The sequence below is a fragment of a genome, unplaced genomic scaffold (genome assembly GCF_019419815.1).
Source record: "Pyrus x bretschneideri cultivar Hongxiangsu unplaced genomic scaffold, Pyrus_bretschneideri_v1 Contig33, whole genome shotgun sequence".
Lineage (NCBI taxonomy): Eukaryota > Viridiplantae > Streptophyta > Magnoliopsida > Rosales > Rosaceae > Pyrus > Pyrus x bretschneideri.
Window position 1 is genome coordinate 2622629 of NW_025999646.1, and position 19660 is coordinate 2642288.

General features: G+C 37.3%; 2 protein-coding genes across 3 annotated transcripts; both read right to left on the bottom strand.

Annotated features, from left to right (window-relative positions):
• Positions 1 to 5805: 5805 nt before the first annotated feature.
• On the bottom strand, positions 5806 to 9902 carry LOC103926965 (uncharacterized protein At4g04980). The gene is made up of 9 exons (XM_048591441.1): positions 9523 to 9902; positions 9042 to 9236; positions 8784 to 8879; positions 8557 to 8683; positions 7086 to 8427; positions 6836 to 7001; positions 6568 to 6732; positions 6328 to 6480; positions 5806 to 6239 (listed from the first exon to the last, which is right to left on the bottom strand). The coding sequence occupies exons 1-9, from the start codon at positions 9577 to 9579 to the stop codon at positions 6036 to 6038; spliced, it is 2505 nt and encodes an 834-aa protein (XP_048447398.1). The 5' UTR covers positions 9580 to 9902; the 3' UTR covers positions 5806 to 6035.
• Positions 9903 to 10969: 1067 nt separating this feature from the next.
• LOC125480400 (COP1-interacting protein 7-like) lies at positions 10970 to 15185 on the bottom strand. 2 transcript variants are annotated; one of them, XM_048591235.1, is made up of 8 exons: positions 14945 to 15185; positions 14503 to 14679; positions 14298 to 14395; positions 13900 to 13949; positions 13763 to 13815; positions 13503 to 13655; positions 11470 to 13228; positions 10970 to 11357 (listed from the first exon to the last, which is right to left on the bottom strand). In XM_048591235.1, the coding sequence occupies exons 1-8, from the start codon at positions 14995 to 14997 to the stop codon at positions 11175 to 11177; spliced, it is 2526 nt and encodes an 841-aa protein (XP_048447192.1). In that variant the 5' UTR covers positions 14998 to 15185; the 3' UTR covers positions 10970 to 11174. The 2 variants fall into 2 exon arrangements, with proteins under 2 accessions (XP_048447192.1, XP_048447194.1); XM_048591237.1 differs by lacking the exons at positions 14503 to 14679; positions 14945 to 15185 and having other exon boundaries at positions 13809 to 13815; positions 14298 to 14360.
• Between the last annotated feature and the right edge of the window lie 4475 nt (positions 15186 to 19660).

The following is a 19660-nucleotide window of genomic DNA, read 5'->3' on the forward strand; positions in this document are numbered from 1 at the left end:
CATTAGATATTTGGAACCCTTGACAATTGATATGTTTACAGCTCGTTTTGCTGATTGTCACTTTGATGAGACAGTCTTCCCGTTGTTAGGGGGGAGAAAAAACTGTTCTAGAAGAACGGAAAGAGCTGACATGGGTTGTACCCACATTGTCTCATTTTGATCCACGTAGCACTCAATGTGAAAATGAAGTGAAAATGATCGTTCATCTTCAAAGTGTTGCCAATGAAATGCCAGATACATTTAATGATGCTATAAAAGTGACAAAATCACATATACCAGCTGCAAATGCACTTGCAAGAATTGATGTTTCTGCTGGACAAAATAAAGTGGTAGCGAATGATTCATCTGGTGCACGCCTGAAACGTGGTAGACCCTTAGGTTCAAAAGATTCAGCCTCTTGAAAGAGAAAGACAAGGGCACAGCTGAATCCAAATGAAATCATTCAGGAAGAGAAAATGAATGAAAAATCCGAATTCATGATTCTGTACTTCCAGAAAAAGAAAATGTTCTTGATGAGACACATGTCCCTGAAGAGACAGCAGTACATGAAGGCAAAGAAATCTTCATAAATTATGTATGTACAAATGAATTGTGGGATCATAATGAAATAATCATCGATGATATGTTCGCATTCGCAATAGCTACTGAAATCATATTAAGTGATGATATTGAGCCCCGCTCTGTTGATAAATGCAAACAGAGACAAGATTGGCCTAAGTGGAAAGATGCAATCCAGGCAAAATTAAATTCCTTAGAAAGGAAAAGTGTTTTTGAACCGGTAGTCCAAACTCCGCCTGATGTAAATCTCGTGGGCTACAAATGGGTATTCACAAGAAAACGCAATGAGAAAAATGAGATAGCAAGATACAAAGCACGACTCGTTGCATAAGGTTTTTCACAAAGACCTGGAATTGATTATGAGGAGACATATTCTCTCGTAATGGATCCAATTACGTTTCGTTACTTAATAAGTTTAGTGGTTTCAGAAAAAGCCTGACATGTGACTTATGGATGTCATCATTGTGTATCTATATAAAGAATTAGTTACTGACATATACATGAAGGTCCCAGAAGGACATAAGTTGCCTGAAACAACTAACAAACCACGATGTATGCTCTCGATCAAATTAAGACGATGATTGTATGAGCTGAAACAATCTGGACGAATGTGGTATAATCGTCTCAGTGAATATTTGATCAAAGAAGGATATATCAACAATGTCATTTGCTCTTGTGTGTTCATTAAGAAATTCAATTTTGGATTTGCTATAGTGGCAGTATATGTTGATGATACGAACCTAGTTGAAACTTCTGAAGAGCTTAATAAAACTGCTGAATATCTGAAAAGCGAATTTGAAATAAAAGACCCCGGGAAAACAAAATATTTTCTCGACCTACAGATCGAGCATTGTGCTAATGGAATATTGGTCCGCCAATCAGCTTACATTGAAAAAATCCTGAAGCGATTTGGCATGGACAAGACTTATCCACTCAGCATGCTAATAGTCGTTCGTTCTTTGGACATTAAGAAAGATCCATTCCGTCCAGAAAAATATGATGAAATGGTCCTTGGTCCAGAAGTACCATATATGAGTGCAATAGGTGTTTTATTGTACTTAGCGCAATGTACTAGACCAGATATAACTTTTTCAGTTAACTTGTTAGCAAGGTATAACTTTACTCCAACAATGCGTCATTGGAAAGGGGTTAAAGATGTTTTGCGATACCTTCGTGGGACAACATACATGGGTCTTTTCTACTTAGGAAAATCCACAAATGACCTGATCCTTGTTGGATATGCAGATGCTGGTTTCTTCTCTAATTCGCATAAAGCCCGCTCACAAACTAGATATGTGTTCACTAATGGAGATACAGCAATCTCATGACGCTCAACAAAGCAAACATTAGTTGCTACATCTTCAAATCACTTAGAAATACTTGCTTTACATGAAGCAAGTTGTGAATGTTCCTGGTTAAGATCAATGATCCATCATATTCGGAATTCATGTGGTCTACCTTCGAAGACAGACAATCCAACTGTCATCCATGAAGATAATGCAGTCTGTGTTGTCCAAATGAAAGAATGATTCATTAAAGGCGATGATACTAAACACATATTGCCAAAGTTTTTCAGTGCACGTGAGCTACAAAAGGCTAAAGTTATTGAAGTCAGACAAATTCGTTCCAATGAAAATCTAGCAGATTTGTTCACCAATTCTCTACCAAAGTGCACGTTTCAGAAGTTAGTGAAGAGTATCAGATTACGTTGATTTACCAATTAGCTAAATTTGAAGAATGCAGAATCAGGAGGAGATAAATATCAGGGGAAGCATCTATGATACATGATTGTTGTACTTTTTTCCTTCGACTAGGATTTTTCCCATAGGGTTTTTCCTATCAAGGTTTTAACGAGGCAATATAAGCATACTTAACAGTATATCAACCATCCATGTAAAGTTGTACTCTTTTTCCTTCGCTATGGTTTTTCCCACAGGGTTTTCCCAAGAAAGGTTTTAATGAGGCAACTGATGTTGATATATGGGCATCCAAGGGGGAGTATTGTAAAATTGATATATTGATGGATGAATGAATGCCCACTCAAAAAGAGTATGATTTAGGAATAGTGTTTGATACTTACTAAATATTATCATTATATTTTTAAGGGTAAAGTACAAAAAACTACATCAACTATTAGTGTCATGACACTTTCATACCTCATCTTTAGAATTTGGTCCAATATTATACCTTCAGTTACTTGGCCGTTTACTTTTCAGTTAAATGCTGACGTGGCTTGATTCGGGGTCCACTTTCTATTAAAAAATCATTAAAATATTATTAAAAACTAAAAAAAAATTATTTGAAAACCTAACAACCCCCCCTGCGGAAGAACAAGAAGGAAAAGGAAGAGGAGGAGGAGGAAGAAGAAGAAGAAGAGGAAAAAAAGGAGGAAGGAAAAAAAAAATTTCCCCCCTGTCGGCGCGGAAGAAGAAGAAAGGAGAAGGAGAAGGAGGAAGAAGAAGAAGAAGAAGAGGAAAAAAAGGAGGAAGGAAATTTCTGCGGAAGAAGGAGAAGGAGAAGGAGAAGGAGGAAGAAGAAGAAGAAGAAGAAGAAGAGGAAAAAAAGGAGGAAGGAATTTTTTTTTTTTTTTTTTTTGTTGAAAACCATCAACTCCCCTGCGAAAGAAGAAGAGGAAATTTCTGCGGAATAAGGAGAAGGAGAAGGAGAAGGAGGAAGAAGAAGAAGAAGAAGAAGAAGAGGAAAAAAAGGAGGAAGGAATTTTTTTTTGTTAAAAACCATCAACTCTCCTGCGAAAGAAGAAGAGGAAATTTCTGCGGAAGAAGAAGAAAAAAAAAAAATTTGAAAACCCATCAAACCCCAAATCCACCACTCTCATCCATTCTCCACCTTCTCTGGGCTTTTTTTTTTTGGGTTGCAGGAGGGAGAAGAGTGTGGGTGTGGGGGAAATTGAGTGTAGGTGTGGGGGGAAGACAAATTGGATTTTTTTTTTTTGTTTGTTTGTTTGTTGGGATTTGCAGGTGGGGGAAGAAGATGAAGATGGGTAGAGGAGAGAGGAGGAAGGAGGGGGGAGGGGAGGGACGAAATGAGGGTCTTTTTTTATTTTTTATTTTTACATTTTATTATTATTTTAATATTTAAAAAATATTAAATAATTGTTTTTTAGTTTTTAATAATTTTTTAATAGAAAGTAGGTCCCGAATCAAGTCACGTCAGCACTTAACAGAAAAAATAACAGAAAAATTGACGGAGGTATGACATTGTCACAAATTCGTAAGATGAGGTATGACATTGTCAATTTTAAAAGATGAGGTATGAAACTGTCGTGATCCTAATAGTTGAGGTAGTTTTTTGTACTTTACCCTATTTTTAATAGTTGTAGTTACGAGAGTCGCTCTATAAATAGAGCACTCCGTCTGTTATCAAATGCACTGCGAAAGAAAGCAAGAGAAATAATATGAGTATCCCTCCCTCTCTTTATCTATCATCCTTTTTGTGTTATAGCTAATAAAGTCATAGTGTGATATTTTGCACCTGCTTTACTTCTGTCCTTAGAAAGGTTATCTCTCTAAATTTTATCTATTTATAACAGAATAAAAATTGTGGAAATTTAGTTGCTTTTTAAAACCTCTTTTAATGACGATTTGGCTTCAAAATTTTCTTTTTACAGATTTATTTGTTATGAAAATTCGTTTTCATCCTTTAACGTTTGACGTTCTAACTATATAGTTTTTTTTATGGCCTTTTAGCCAAAATGGTTACTAAGATTGACATAACTCTTTATTTTGATCATCGACAGTGAAAATCAATAGAAGTGATCTTTGAGTTTGTCCATTATAAATAATTTTGATCATTCCTCGAAAATTCTATCAATATCCTAGTTAAGTAGAGAGTTGGTTTGCCAAAAATACCTTTAAAAAGGTGGTCACGTGGTTCCTCATGTGACAATTTAACGAGGATATTGATAGATTTTTAATGGAATTACTAAAACGATGTACGATAGACAAACTCATGAACCACTTATCGATTTTCATTGTCAGAAATTAAAGTAAAAAGTTGTGCTAATCTCAAGATCATTTTAGCTAAATTTTATTATATAAAGGCTAACAGTGACTCTGAGAGCATAATTAAAGTGTTACAGTTGTGAAATGTAGATGAGGTATTTGATCAAATTCAAATTCCCTCTCACAGAGCAAATGAAGTTCTTGTTCGCTGCATCTAGAAATTAACAATCTATTTAATGAATTTGATAGATAAACCATAAAATAAAAAGGTGCCATATCCATGGCCACTGTGCTTCCATCATTCATCTATTTAATTAATTACTTGCTCAAATGAGGGAGCATATACTACATTTATCATTTGTTTATATCATTTTTCTAATTGAGGTAGAATCTGTTAACACATGTAGGTCATATCTTTATTAGAGAGATAGTACAAATATGTGAAAAGAGTAGTATTTTACTATTTTTGTGTGTACACACACACACTTAATGAAGATGTTGTTGCTTAAAGAATAAATATAATTAAGAGATTTGATTATTAGGTAAAGCACTTCCATTCAATACCTAATATTCTTTGTATATCCTTAATTACAACTCCCTGTTCATACCTAATATTCATGGTTCTTGTAAATTCAGAGACTAGTATTTTCTCTCTATTTTCCTTTCTTTTTCTGACTATATATTAGTGTTGATTTATTATGACTGCAAGGCTAGATTAATATAAGTTCAAATTTCGTGAATAACAAGTTAAAAAGTATTTTATTTTTTCATCCTTTAAAAAAAAAACCTTTTTAAAAAAGGGAAATAACGGAATAGGAATAGGGCCAAATAGGAGAGGGCAAAAACAAGAAAAATCCAGAAGCCGAAGGAGTAAACCTTGATCTAAAACATTGCCTCTTTTATGTGTCTTCGATGTTTTTCTTTTGGCCAATTTTCTTCCTAATTGTGCCTTTGGCATTTTTTTTGTCAATTCTTCCATACCTACAACCCTTAACTCGTTAAAAAACTATGAAATCTAGATACTGTAGTCTAGAGCTAATTCAATGCTAGAAGAGATCCCAAGTACGGATATTCATTATCCCGGTTATTAAGCATAAAATTGTATATGAAATATGAAATCTTCAACTCATGGAACTAATTAATGTAACAACTCAGACATGTATGTATATATGTATATATGTGTGTGTGTGTGTGTGTGTGTGTGTGTGTGTGTGTGTGTGTATAAGAAGATACAATTTACAAGGACACAACAAAGACAAGATCTGTACTCATGTCGGCCTTGGAGTGGTACTAATTAATTCCTAATCAAAATCATACTCAATACATACAAAGCCTTAATTTTTTTACAAGATTTTTTTTGGACCGGATTATTTACAAGGGTCACAACAAAAGAAAAATGAACTTTTTTTTGGTTTTACAAAAACAGAATGCTGTTAATCATACGGAGATTAAGTTATGGGTAATACTACGATTTATTGCTTTCAAAGCCCTTAAGACCATCTGGGAATTAGGGTTTCAGTGGTGCTGCGGTTCGGACTCAATTTCATTAGCCAGTTCTTTTGTGAGCATGTCAGCCCGATCATCATGTCCACCAGCAAACGTATAAACCCTAAAAGCAAACTGAAAAGCCCTCCACAGCATTTTAACACAAATCTTTGCTTGCTTCTGATCAGTTTTTGTTCCAGTACTCTTCTCTGCAGCCTTTGCTTCTCTCCTTTCCTGCATCATATAACAATTCAAAGTCAAACTCTCTTTTCCAAATCATTGTTATATGATTGTTTAAAGTAATTAACTCTGAGTAGCTAACCTTTAGTGCCATCTCCATGCAGCTTGAGGAAACATCCACCATGGCTTCTTTGATCCGGATGAGGATATTGAAGTCGAAATGGATATTCTGGCTCTGAAACTTCTTGGCTTCGTCGTCTTTAGTTCGTTCCATGGCGTCTATTTCTCCTTTGATCTGTGTATTACATTTTTTTATTAGTTTATGGAAAATGGAAAGAGACAATTAAGTAATTAAGATTGTATAAAATGAACATTTATGCACCTTATTGAAGTAGCGTTCTGCCTTGTCAAGGAGCTGACCCAATGGAGCCACTAGTTTCCAATTCTGCAGTTCAGTGAGCATTGTATTTAATTTTTTGTGCAGTGCTGCTGCCATCCTTATTGTTTCCAACTTCTTTGTTGGGAACCCTTCAATCCTTGATAGCACCTACAATTCGCAAAACGGCATGTCATGAAACACGATCATGAAGTGATCATATAACTACTATGGAAATGAACAAAACTAAAGCGGACAATGAGTGGTTATTGACCTGTGACTCATCAGTCAAGTGTTCAAGAACAGATTCGACTTTCTTGTGAAACTGCATCAGTTCATTCATGTCTTTTGTTTTGAAAGAACTAAGGGTAGTTCTCATTTCCGTGATAGGCTTTGTATACTTCTTAACATCTTCTTCAATTTGTTGAAAGTATGCTGATCTGAGACACAAAAAGTAGAAACTTCTATGATTTTCGCTTTATTTGGCTTTGAGTACTTAGATTACTTATCCGTACAAGAAATACCTCTTTGTCATCTCTGCTAGAGCATCAGCCATTCCTTGTTTTCCGCCAGAGCTGCTTCCAACTCCGCCCTTTCTCCCATTGGATGCTTTTCCATCCAAGCTAGATCCTTCCACCTTTCCCTTGAGAAGGCGATAGAGACTCCCCATTTGGGATGATCTCTTCAGTTTGGTGTCTTTCTTGGGGCGCAAGGATCTTCCTGCACCGAGTGCAGGAGGTGGGGGTGGAGCAGCTCCATTTGATGGGCCTTTTAACATGGGTGGTGGGGGTGGAGGACCTCCATTTGATGGTCCTGGTGGAGGTGGTGGGGGTGGAGGGCCGCCAATTGACGATCCTGGTGGAGGAGGTGGTGGTGGAGCTCCATTTGACGATCCTGGTGGAGGTGGGGATGGAGCCACTATTGTTGACCCTGGTATCATTGGTGTTGGTGGTGGGGTTGGTGGAGTTACTGACACTGATCCTGGTGCCATTGGTGGAGGTGGTGGGGGTGGTGGCCCCCCAACTGCTGCTACATTTTGTGGTGTTAATGTTGGTGGCGGCGGAGGAGGTGCTGTAACTTGTGGCTGCAAGGTGGGCATTGATGGTGGTGGCGGCAGTGTTGCAACATTTAGCTTCAATGTGGGTAATGATGGTGGTGGAGGGGGTGTTGGTATTCTTGTTGCTGCTTGTGTATTAGGCAGTGAAAGTTGTTGCGCTGGTGGAGGTGGAGGTGGAGGCGGAGGCGCTGATTTTTGTTGTGGTAGTGTTGGCGGCGAGGAAGGCAATGACAATTCTGTGGTGTCTGCTTCCAATGTCTCAGGGGTTGTGGTTGGAGTTTCAACATCATCACTTGTGTTGTCTATTCCCTTTCCACTAGAGTTCTCATTCAAACTCAGATTTGGGGCTACTACTTCCGCATCTGTTGCTGCAATTTTCTTTTGAGGGTTGCTGTCTAATTCTGTCCCAATTGATGGTTCCTCAACCAAATTTTCAATCTTTTCCATGCCATCGCCGGTGCCATGAGCTCCTTGTTTCGACAAGTGAAGAGACAAGTTTTTAACATCAATTAGATTCAGCTTCCCAACTGCTTGCACTCTCAAAGTCCAAAGCAATGGTGATTTGGAACCAATGTTGGCCTTCTTTCGTGATCTAGAAGAACCATCAATCTCGGGAAGGACAGAAGATGGAGTGACCGGAGAAGGGCAGGTGGAGCCTGAGGTGCAGCTTTCCGAATCGCTCAAGAGCTTCCCGAATGAGCTATTCCGAGGGCTGTAATCTTCTCCTTTCTGGTCATCCTGATCCATCATATCGAACTTGTCCCATGCCATCTTCATCAAGCAATCAAGTGTTCCCAACACCATCTCAACTACAAAATCGTATAGAGTTGCAATCAGCCTTAACTTAAAATTTCACAAAAGGAAGAAACTGTTAGATTGTTGCTTCCTTTGCCAAATGGAGAGGCCTCATCTAGTCCTAGAGAAAAATTTGAACCTACCGAGTTGCTCAGAATTGACATTCTCCTTGAGTGATGGGAATTCATATCTCGGTTTGTCCAACCTGTCATAACTTGTCATCCAAGACTCTCCAATAGATTTCAATGCCTTGCAGAAGGAGGCCAGGACCTGAATGCAGATGTTTAATTTGTACATAAGCTTAATGGTCTCGAGTATAATTACATATGCGTTTTAAGCTATTTCTTATGGATCTTAAATTCTTAATTACCTTTTCTATAGATGCTCCCTTTATTTCTGATAACTGTTTATGTAGCACAATTTCAGGGTAAAGTTTCTGTAGATCCCTCATCAACCTCATTACCATCTGCAAGCAGAAAATAATAGGAACATTAAACAAATTGTCGTTTAATCCAGAAAATTAAACAAGATTTCAACAGAAAAACATCTTCTTTTAGGGAAGTGTACGATGACATTTTTAGAGTTACTGTAAGAGCTCTTTGGAAAAAGGAAAAAAAGGGACACATACCTCATTTGTGGCAGCAGAAGCATCACAAGCTGGTAGGTCGATGATGTCCCTGAAGAAGATGATCTTCTTCCGGAGCTCAGTCATCCGAACCCGGTTGCCTGAATCTTCGGAAGACCTATCTTTTGGCATGCCTCTCCTAGAAGCATTCTTCTGTTTCACAGGAAGACCCTTGGGCTCCCTAGAGTCTTTCATTGCCTGCAAGAGCAACTCTTTTCATGTTAACCATTTTCTAGTCTAGACCTTATTGCTAATCCATACCTAATCAAAGATTATTTTCTTTTATGAACCTTAATCAAAGATTTATGGCTACATGCAACAAATTTAATCTGGACAAGAAACAAGGCTGCCATGTTTCCTTATAGAATATTAGCATGCCTAGATGTAGATGGTCAGTTTTTGTTAGAAGCTAGATTTAAACACGATGTGTTACATATATATAACACATGCTTAAGGAAATTAAACATGGAAGCACAAAAAGTACCTTAATTCCAGAAGGCTTGTGACGAAACAATGGACCGAAACAGCTTCCGATAGCCATGGCTCGAACCTACGCTGAGACTTGCGACGAAACAAAGGTGATTGTGGTGATGATGATTGAATGACGAAGAAAACAACGACGACAAAGATGATGACGATGACAATATTGTTAAATGATCATACAACTGGGTTTTCAACCCTTACTGGTCAGCACACCTTTAAAGCTTCATGTGAAAAAGAAAACAACTCCAAAATATAAAATTGTAATGCGTTCAACAAGATGGAAACACAATTTCTTCGAAAAAGAAAATGAGATAAAAACACAATTACGTGCGAGGCACTTAATTAATCCTTGGGTTAATTAGTATGTACAAGAAACTGGAAAAACCATTTCTTTCTTTCAGCCTTGGAACTTTCTCTGAAAAGAGAAGCCAAGCAAAATCAGAATGGCAAAGTCCCTTTTATTAAGGAAGATCATCTAGTAGGCTGTAGCCGTCTCAGACCTAAACTTTCCTTTCTTTTTTTTTCTATTTTATTTTTAATTAGGTTTTTTAATTAATTAATTAATTACCTGTTTAGTTATCTAAATCGTGCATTCCTTGATTGCAGGAACTGGTGCTAGATTTTGATGGCTGGCAGCTATTACAGAACGATACAGCTTCTCACTTGAGTAAGATGAGGTGGTGGTTGTATTATCGTTGTACCAGAAAAATCTGAAATTTCTAAATTTTATTTTCTGTATCAATTATCCATTTAAACAAAATTGATGCCATAATTAACAAAATGCATCCTTATCAAAAGTTTTGTTATCGGAGTGATAATTACGTGCTTATGTTCTAACATATACACGTGTCTGTTTATTAATACAATATATATATATATATATTTTAGTTAAACTTTTTCAACAAAGTTTATAATAAAATTTTGTACGAAATATCCTACATCGACTAGGTCAAAATAAAAATACCTATACGTCAAATATATAGTAGCTAAGGTCTTGATTACTCCAAAAAACGTGGTGTTATTAGTCAATGTTCATATCTCATTTGTTTTCCATTTTTGTTTTGACTTGACAGCAAGTACCCCAATTGGCGATTAGAAAGTTGGAACCTGGAACATTTCTATCCTCTTCTTGTCACCAAATTTGGGCAGTGAAGCCTTCATATATTATGTCGTTTGCCTTGGTCAAACAGAGAGTTCTGAGTCCGTGGTAGCCTTTGCAAAGGACGATGCATGATATTGTCATTTCACCATAAGAGGGACAATTGTTCGTATACTATGTGGATATAAACACTTCAACCCATTTGGTGAAAATTCCAAGCGCGACCGTGGCCGGCATGGACAAGGGAGGTTCTAATGTCTAATCAGGAATATATCATCTTTGAGTCACATGATAAGGGAGACACTCACGTGTAGATACTTGAATTTAAGTGGTATTAGCATTTAGTAAGTGGAGAAGAATCACTTTTTAATTATTCCAAATTCCCAAACTCAGCATCCCATGAATAAATAAATAAGCAAAAAGTAGAGGCATCATGCCAAAGGTATATGTCTATAAAAATATATAGCAGGGGATATTTTACAAACAAATCATAAGTATGAACAAATATGTATTGCAGTTTGAAGAACTCATGGACTCAACTGCTTTGTATCCATTTACAGATTTAGAGTTCTCTTGGTAGGTTGTAGTTTACTCTTGGGAGAGCCCTTTGCTGTTTTGCCTTCTAATGAAGCTCTTCTGGGTGCTACTGGAGAAAAGCCAGCCGCTGCAGTTTTCTCAGCAATTCGCTTTTGACGTTCTATCCGCAGTTCCTCCATCTTTTGCCGAATTTCTTCTTCCTGTATACAAGCACATTCTCATCAGATTCCATAAAAAGAAAATCAAAAGTACGACAATGAGAGGTATCCAAATAAATACTACATAATTAGCAACTGCACACTCATTATTTACCTTCTCGAATTTGCTCTTTTGTATTGTAGGCCCCCTTGTAGGAAATACTTTTTTGCTTTTGATATCAGGTCTGTTGTTAACTAGGGATCTCTTTACGATGTTAGACTTTGCTTCTTTACCGCGTTCTTTTGGTCCAGGAACTTTATTGCTCTTCACATTGGTTGCCATACCGTTCGAAGCAGGCTTGTTATCCACACCATCAGTTGTCTCAACACCAGAATGTTTTCTATTTGCCTCGGTAAATGAAATATCTGCTCCGTAGTCTATAGTCCAAGAAATTTCAGCGGACTCCAAGTTGGAATCCCTTTCAAGAATCATGCTAAGGTCATCTGGCTCAGATGTTCGAGTCTGTGGAGTATCCATAACTCCATTTTCCTTACGCGCGGCTAAACTCAGATTGTTGTCCATGCTTATTTCTGTTTTCCATGGTGATTCATACATATCATCAACTGCTGACCGAGACTGTATAAAGAAAGAATCATCTCCGCATATATTGCTTTTTCTCTCCGACGTGAAGATGCAATCACCATCAAAAACTGTTTGCTTCTTTGGTACTTTCTGGTCTTCTGTACTTTTTGAATGATTCACGTCAAACCAATCTTCTCCCCTTAGAGTCCTGGTTACAGTAGACTCAGCAGCAGAAGCAGAAAAGGCAGACCTAATTTCAGTTTCTGATTTTGCCGATCTCTGCAAAAGTAATATGTCCTCATCTGCACAATCTTTTCTCTCCATAACTGAACTGAAATTTTCTTCATTCCGAAAATCTTCCAACTTAACCTCATAGTCATTTGTTCCATTCCTCTCCATTGCAACCAAAGGATCAGTTGCAACTGAAACTGTTAGTTTCTTTGGAGTTCTCTCGAGATTGAGCCCCAAATTAGGCCTCTCTGCTAATGAATTACCATCTTCAGACTTTGCTATAAAATGTGCATCTTGAACATCAATGGGGACTACAGCACGAACTGTCAAATCCTCATTACTTGATCCATTAAACATAGAGCGACTCTTCTCCACATCTCTTTCTTGCAAGTGTGACTCATGGGATACCTCCAATACTTCTGCTTTCTCAGTCACCTCATCTGAAAAAGATTCATCAGAAACTCCTCCTTTATTACCATCCCTCCTCTTGGGGGTGATGTAGTTGATGTTTTGAATGACCACTTTCCGCGAGGATTTCTTCTTAAACTTCTTTCTGGATGAATTCTCCATATCAGAATGCTTTCTCTCTTGATATGTCTCTGAATCTGAATTAGTCTCAGAAGTGGAGTCACTGGACTCAGTTTGGTTGCCTTCCCCTGAGTAGTCAGGTCGTGTTTTATTCTTCTTCCTTCTTCTTGAAGATGGCTTCTGAATCCTATGATAATTCGGTTCCCGACCATTGCTTGCTTCATCCATGTTGGGAGGCCATTGCATGTTCCTTGGATAATGAGGAGGAAAAGACTGCATAGTAGGGAAAGGATATCCATGATATGGAGGCAACTGGTTTGTATGGCCTAGTGAACCATAAAAGTACTGAGAATTCAGATGTGGAAATGGCATTGGCGCTTGAACTTTTTCACTACTTAGGATACCGCTATTGGGAAGATTTAACATAACATTTTGATTAGTGACCTCTGCTTCATTTGTAAGTGTAATTTCGGACGCTCCCCTGAATTGCAGATCTGATGAAGAACAGGCCACTACTGCTGCTACTTCTTTTATCCATAAACCATCTGTGTGCTTTTGCTTGTATAATTCCTTGAAGTTAATGCATGCTTCCCTACAAATAACCAACACTTGATCTTAAGAAACTCCAGCAGGCTCAACATTACAGCAAAATAAAATGAACTATATCTAATTTCTCCAAAATGACGTGAAAAGTAGACCATGAAAATGCGATTAGAGTAAACAACAGAGACTAATTTGCAAAACAAAAGAATCCGAGGTCCATCTGGTGGCTGATATGATATCACCTAAGTGTAGATTTCAAAAAAAGAGACTAATGAAACAAAACATAATTCAAATAATCAACTTTAATGGTTACAAGTTTATACCTTAAGCGTGAAGCACCAAATGCATCCGAAAAAGAAATGAGATCATCCATATTGTAGATTTCAAAACCAGCAACAAGGCCACGGGCATAAGCCATGGCTTGCTGTTTCTGAAGCAATGCCACTCGAGTTTGAAGAAGGTGTTGAAGGAAAACCCTGTCATATTACAATAAAACTGAATGAATCAATGACAAAAATACTGAATGACACTGCAAGTGAGACTAATTCATTCATAATTGTAGCTATCCAAAAGAAATAGTTACTTGGAGTTTTCGTTTTTTACAACAGCCCCTGCTGCTTCAAGCTCACCTCTTTTCTGAAAAGAAAAATATAGTAGCTTAAGTAATGAGATCATTCTTTGAGAATACCTCACTTGTTATGTAATCTATATATAAAATACCTCCAAAGAACCAGCTGATTTCCTTGTACTCTGATTAGCAGATACAACTCCTGATAAACCAAGATTAATTAGGGATCAAATTGCAAAGTTCAAGTCCTCATTCGATCCAAATCGAAGAACATTCTTTCCATAATGTAAGAACATTATCTGATATATCGAATGCCTAACCCTAGCCTCCAAACCCAATTATCAAATAGAGAAAAACAACGGTTTTTAATGCCGGAAAACGAGCAAGATGATCAATGCCCAGAGTTGGATTTGCCCTAAGATCACTAGAACAGAAACAATACATTCAACACAAAGAACAGAAATTACCCAATACAGCACCAGAAAGGTTGATCTTAAATCATAAAACCCATAAATTAAAAATGAAAAATTCAAAGATTTTGATGAGATACCTTCCTCCAGTTGAACTGAACTCTCAATCTGCAAAATCTCCTTTTCAATACTGACAAACCTCTCCAGAACAGCAGGGGTGCTAACAAACCTCACAAATCTGCCCCACAGTACATAATTAAAGAGAACCAAAATAAATTTTTTATCCAAATTAGAGATTAGAAATTGTATCAGTGAGAAATGACTCAAATTTGGGAACTACCGTACCTTTGAAATGTGGATTTGGTGAACCAGGGTGCCATTTGGGTAGGCGGGCGAAGAGTAATGGAATACCCACCTCTGGAAATCTCATCTTTTACAGATTTGAGGTGAGAAACAAAGGGTTGGAACAACCCAGATGCTAGTTTCTCAGATTTGGCTCCATAGAAGATCACCAAGTCACATCTGCACTCATTTAATTTAGACACAAAATTAGAAAGAAATTCAAGATTAACACTAAGCAGAGTGAAATACAAATTAGTCATAGTGGGCGAGAAAGTGGAAAGAGTGCAAAAGGAAGTGATTTCTGTACATTATTTTTCTCTCCATGCACAGTCTGTTTATTGGATTGAATAAATCAAAAGAGAATTGGGCTACAAAAATAAACAGGATCATACTGTAGGAGAAAAGGGTTGTGCGGAAATCATTTGCCGAGTGCAAATATAGCTACCTGGTTCGAGTTGGAGTGAGCTGAAACAAAGCATGGTCGAGGCGAGCTTCCATGGCGGAAAATGGAAGAAAAGAGAGACTACAACTGCAAGTGCATAGTTTCAGTGTGTATATTGCAAACGGTAGAATGTCATATTCCTGGAACGTGCATGTCACATTCCCACAGTAGTTCCAAGTTGAAATGGAAGAGACGGAGAAAGAGCAAACAGTTCAGAGACAGCTAGGAAGTGATGAAGCTTTGCACATGCCAATCATAAAGGTGGGCGGGATTATAGAATCATAAAAACTATTTTGAGAGTTGTCATGTGGTACAGCTTGATATCAAAATCCATTAGAATCCAAAAACATGACTAAGCGTCTCGTAATACATTATCACATGAAGAGGCTTACGCATATAACTTATATTAACAACCTGTTTCAATGTGGAAGGAAGAAAAGAAAAAAAAAAAACTCTAGAACCTATAACCACTTTCAATATCTAAGGGAGAAAAATTGGATAAAGGATTAAAATGAGAGTCACGAGTTTTTGCGAGAAAATATGACTGTTGACTTTTTATAAGATTTTTTGCGTGTGTAGTAAGAACATAAGGAAATAGTTGCTCATCCCTATCTGTTATTGGTCGTTAAGTGATTATTGGCTGTTGGTTGTTGCTTCTTCGTTGTCCCTAAGTGGCATAAAGGTCGGGGTTTAAGCCCCACGCAAATAGATTTAATGACCTTACTTGGTGAGTGGGTGTACAAGCAATCCTGATAGAAATTAGTAGATAACATGATAGTCGAAGAAGCAAGGCACTGAATGATAGTAAAATGAAGAAGTAAATCATGGAAAGCGGGGTTACGCAATAGGGAGAGGTTCTTGATAAAAAAAAAAAAAAAAAGTGAAGAAATGTTGCGAGGTCAATCACTTAAGTGTATATGCGGACACCTGGAATGTGAAATCCCATTCCCGGATTTCACTATTTAAAATTACGTATTTCGTATTTGTATTCATAGTTTCAAGGCTTTTATATTTACGGCATATAGTTTTTTTTCAATAAGTAAAAGGAGGAAATTGCCCTTATTGTATTAAATGGGGATTCTTCGCGGACGTATTTGATCCTTTCATGATTTTTCAGATTTCTTTACATATTCAAATAGTACGTCTCGATATGGATGTGTAGGCATAAACAGAATGTAATTTGGAGTTATAATGAAGAAGTTATAAACGAGTAAAGACAGGGGCGAAATGGTCATTTGATCATAAATCTAGAAGGCTCCAGCAAATCTAATGTGCCACGTGTGTGGCTTTGATTGGAGAAGGAAGAGTGAAATGTGATTGGAGAAGGAATAGAGAAATGAGAGAAAGGAGGGGGTGCTGCCCAATCAGAAAGGGGGAAATGAGGGAAATAAGGGGATGAGGGAAGGAAAGAAACCGGATCTCAAAACCTTTAACCCGATGGCCTGGTTCCTCCACACTCCCTGATGCCGATTCTGGCATTTTTCCGATGATCAAAGGCTCGCCACCACCTAGAAAACATTTCCCATCATTCCCTTTTCCATTTACACCAAAAAACCAACGAGAATTGACCTCGATTTCGAGAGATTGCACCGATAGGTTTCACGGGTGCACGATGGCGAAATCTGCCATTTCTGAAATGTTTTCCATCGATCACCATCACCAAAATACTCTTCTCAAGCCCAGGAACAAACCCCAAACAATTTTGGGGCGATGGTGTAGCGGGGAAGTCGAATCGAAGAACAACATTTTTGGGTTTTCAGCAAATTGAGGGTGATTTCAGGTGTTTTCCGGTTGAATTGGACTTCGGCCTAGGTATGAAAGTTCTTCCCTGTGTTGTGTTCTACAATTTGTAAAATTTGGTAATTTTTGGAGTTAGGTGAATTTTTCGGCGAGTCGGGGCAGTCGACCCCGACCTGTGGTGGCGTGTGGCCAATAGGCCAACTTTGTCTTTCTAGGCTAAATGCAATATTCTGATTTTATATTTGACATCCGATTGATGAAATTTCATCGTTTGAACATATTTTCGTTAAGGTGCGCCACTTGATCATTATAACAATTGATAATCCGGGACTTGTGGATCTTGATGAATTGAATTTTTAAGTTTGTATAACTAATTGTTGACTGCTACTTAATTTTAGTGATTGACAGAGATCCGACCGTTGGATCGTTTTGAAATTTTAGGATATTGTTCTAGAAAATAAATAAGACTCTTGGAAAATTACGGATCGGAAATCTGTGACGGATATTTCAGATCAAATTACGTAGGGTTGTGGACCCCACCGTTGACTGAGATTTGACTTTTGGTTAACATGTCTCGAATCGTTTTAAATACTAAAATTAGTACTACTAGAGTCTAAGTGAAGTCTAGTGGGCCTACATTGGTTAGTGAGTGACTTTAATGTATGTGATATGATTATTACCCTGATTTCGTATTTTGTATCCTTTATGGATATCACTTGATTTTATAAATGTGATTTCTATTGAAATGTGATTTTTTTTTTACTATTTACCTATTGATCTATGTTTATTAAATGTGATTTGACTTGTGTATTGAAGATATTTGTGAAATGTGATTTGAAATGCGTGTTGGATTGTTCGTTAAATGTGAGGGATATCAGTGGACCGTTAACCCATTGTCATGAGAATTCGTTGCTTCGTTATCATTTCATTTCTTGCTTTGTTAATCCGTTCTAAATTTAGTACTTATGCTTGTTTCATTTCGTTGAGCCTTCATGAATTGAGTAACTTGATTCATGTCTTATTTCTTCAAGCCGTTGTTGTGTTTCTTCAACTTCCGCTTGATTCTATTGAGTGGTCCAGAATCGTATCCTGCTTTGAATTTTATTGAGTGATCCAATATCCATTGTACTCCGTGATTCTGTCGAGTGGTCCGGAATTGTATCCACTTGGATTCGTTGAGAGGTCTAGAATCCCTTCTACTCCGCGATTTCGTTGAGTGGTTCGGAATCGAATCCTGGTTTGGATTTCGTTGAGTGGTCTGAAATCCCATTTGGTACTTTGGTTCTATTGAGTGGCCTGGAACCCGATGTTGTTGGATTTTGTTAAGTGCTCTGAAATCATATCATTGACTTCACTGATTCGTTGGATTCGGTCTAAATTAAGAAAGCTTCAGAGATGTAGGCTTTGACTGAACTGTTTTACTCTAGCCCTATATTTTGGTGTATTGTATGTACTCTTGTTTGGCTTATGGTTGATGTTTAGTGTGGTACTCTATGTTGTCTACTAGGAAGTGTTTTACGAACAGTTCAGAGTTTAACAAATGGTGAACTACGAATGGCTTGATCTCGTTGGAGGGTATGTAGGCAGTCTAACAAAGAAGTTAGATGCAGCTATAAAGGTATACGAAAAATTACTACACAATCTGAATCTTGTGTTGTTCTTTGCCCATATGCTGGAGGCGGGGTATGTTAGATATACGGGTACTTGGTGATATAACGTGTCGATCCTAGACGTACGTCGGGATTAAGGCGTGACACGGAAGAAGAACACGGATTACTTACAATTTTTGTAAAAAGTTCAATTTTTTAGCTTTCGCTATCTCTATTGTGTGCCAAAGTAAGGAAAATGATATAAGTCATAAGGGTTCTCTTGGCCTTGGCCTAACCATCACTTCGGGACCCATATGGAAGAGGTCCTCCCACTAAGGAAAATGATTTAAGTTGAAGAATGAAGAACCTATAAAAATACTAACATGGCCGTCAACGTAGTCAGAATGGAGTTATCTATGTTTGTCATAACATCATCGAAATGTCCTATTGGAAGCTTAAGCAAGTTTTATAATGTTTTATAGAACTTAGTAAAACCAGTTAAAAATCGTGAATTATTGGCTCACATACCATTCTTGAGGTTTCACATTATTTTTTCAGTGACAATTAAAGAAAATGCTACAAGCCAGGCATCATGCATTGCTAAAGTTAATGTCTCTGTTGGGTTTCCAGGAATTGATCGCGTAGACAGTGGAAGAGATTCAAGAGAATTAATATCTATGTGAAAGGAAATTAAGAAATTACTTAATTTGAAATGTATTTATTTTCCTTCCCCATTCTTTTTCGTCCAGAGGTACTGAACAAGACTAGTGGCTCAATCAGAATATTATTTAAGAATGAAAGTTACCTGTAATGAAGGAATTAGACCACTCAACCAATTGCCGTATTTGCAGTTTTTAAGCACATGACAGAATACCAAAAAGCTCTGAGTTTGGTCTCAACTCTACCGCCTCGCTTAAACTAGCTTTGAATGAAAAAATAAATAAAAGAACGGAAAGTAAAGCATTTAGGATGTGCATAATATATATTTGTGTTTAGCCAAGTTGACTAAAGTAGTGCGTTCCTCCGTTTATACTCAAGTTCAAATTCTCATCCTAGTTGGTTGGATGAAATGTGTAAAATTTAGAATTTACCTGCTGGGATAGCCCTACCCAAGTCAAACTAAGATTTTAAAGGATTTTAAAGAATTTTAAAAATGATAGATTTGATAGGATTTAAGAGGATTTAAGACTCCTACAAAATTCATATGGATTTTAAAGAATTTGAATGGATTTAGTTTGTAGATTTTGGTGGATTGTAGTAGATTTTCATATAATTTTTTTATTGAAAAAAAAAAAAGAAGGAAAAATCTTTCCCTTTGTCCTACTGTACTCGATAGCTACTTTATCCCCTCCCTTTTTGGGTCCCCTTTCACACAACCACGGCTCCATCT

Bases quoted from the DNA above. Each gene is read 5' to 3' on its own strand.
- LOC125480400 (XM_048591235.1), bottom strand. From the start codon at position 14,997: ATGGAAGCTCGCCTCGACCATGCTTTGTTTCAGCTCACTCCAACTCGA. The intron at 13,656-13,762 runs GTAACTATTTCT...GTAATATGACAG, and splicing joins GTAAAAAACGAAAACTCCAA to GGTTTTCCTTCAACACCTTC. The intron at 11,358-11,469 runs GTAAATAATGAG...GCTTGTATACAG, and splicing joins AAAAGAGCAAATTCGAGAAG to GAAGAAGAAATTCGGCAAAA.
- LOC103926965 (XM_048591441.1), bottom strand. From the start codon at position 9,579: ATGGCTATCGGAAGCTGTTTCGGTCCATTGTTTCGTCACAAGCCTTCT. The intron at 8,684-8,783 runs GTAATTAAGAAT...ATCTGCATTCAG, and splicing joins AGGGAGCATCTATAGAAAAG to GTCCTGGCCTCCTTCTGCAA. The intron at 6,240-6,327 runs GTTAGCTACTCA...TATATGATGCAG, and splicing joins GCATGGAGATGGCACTAAAG to GAAAGGAGAGAAGCAAAGGC.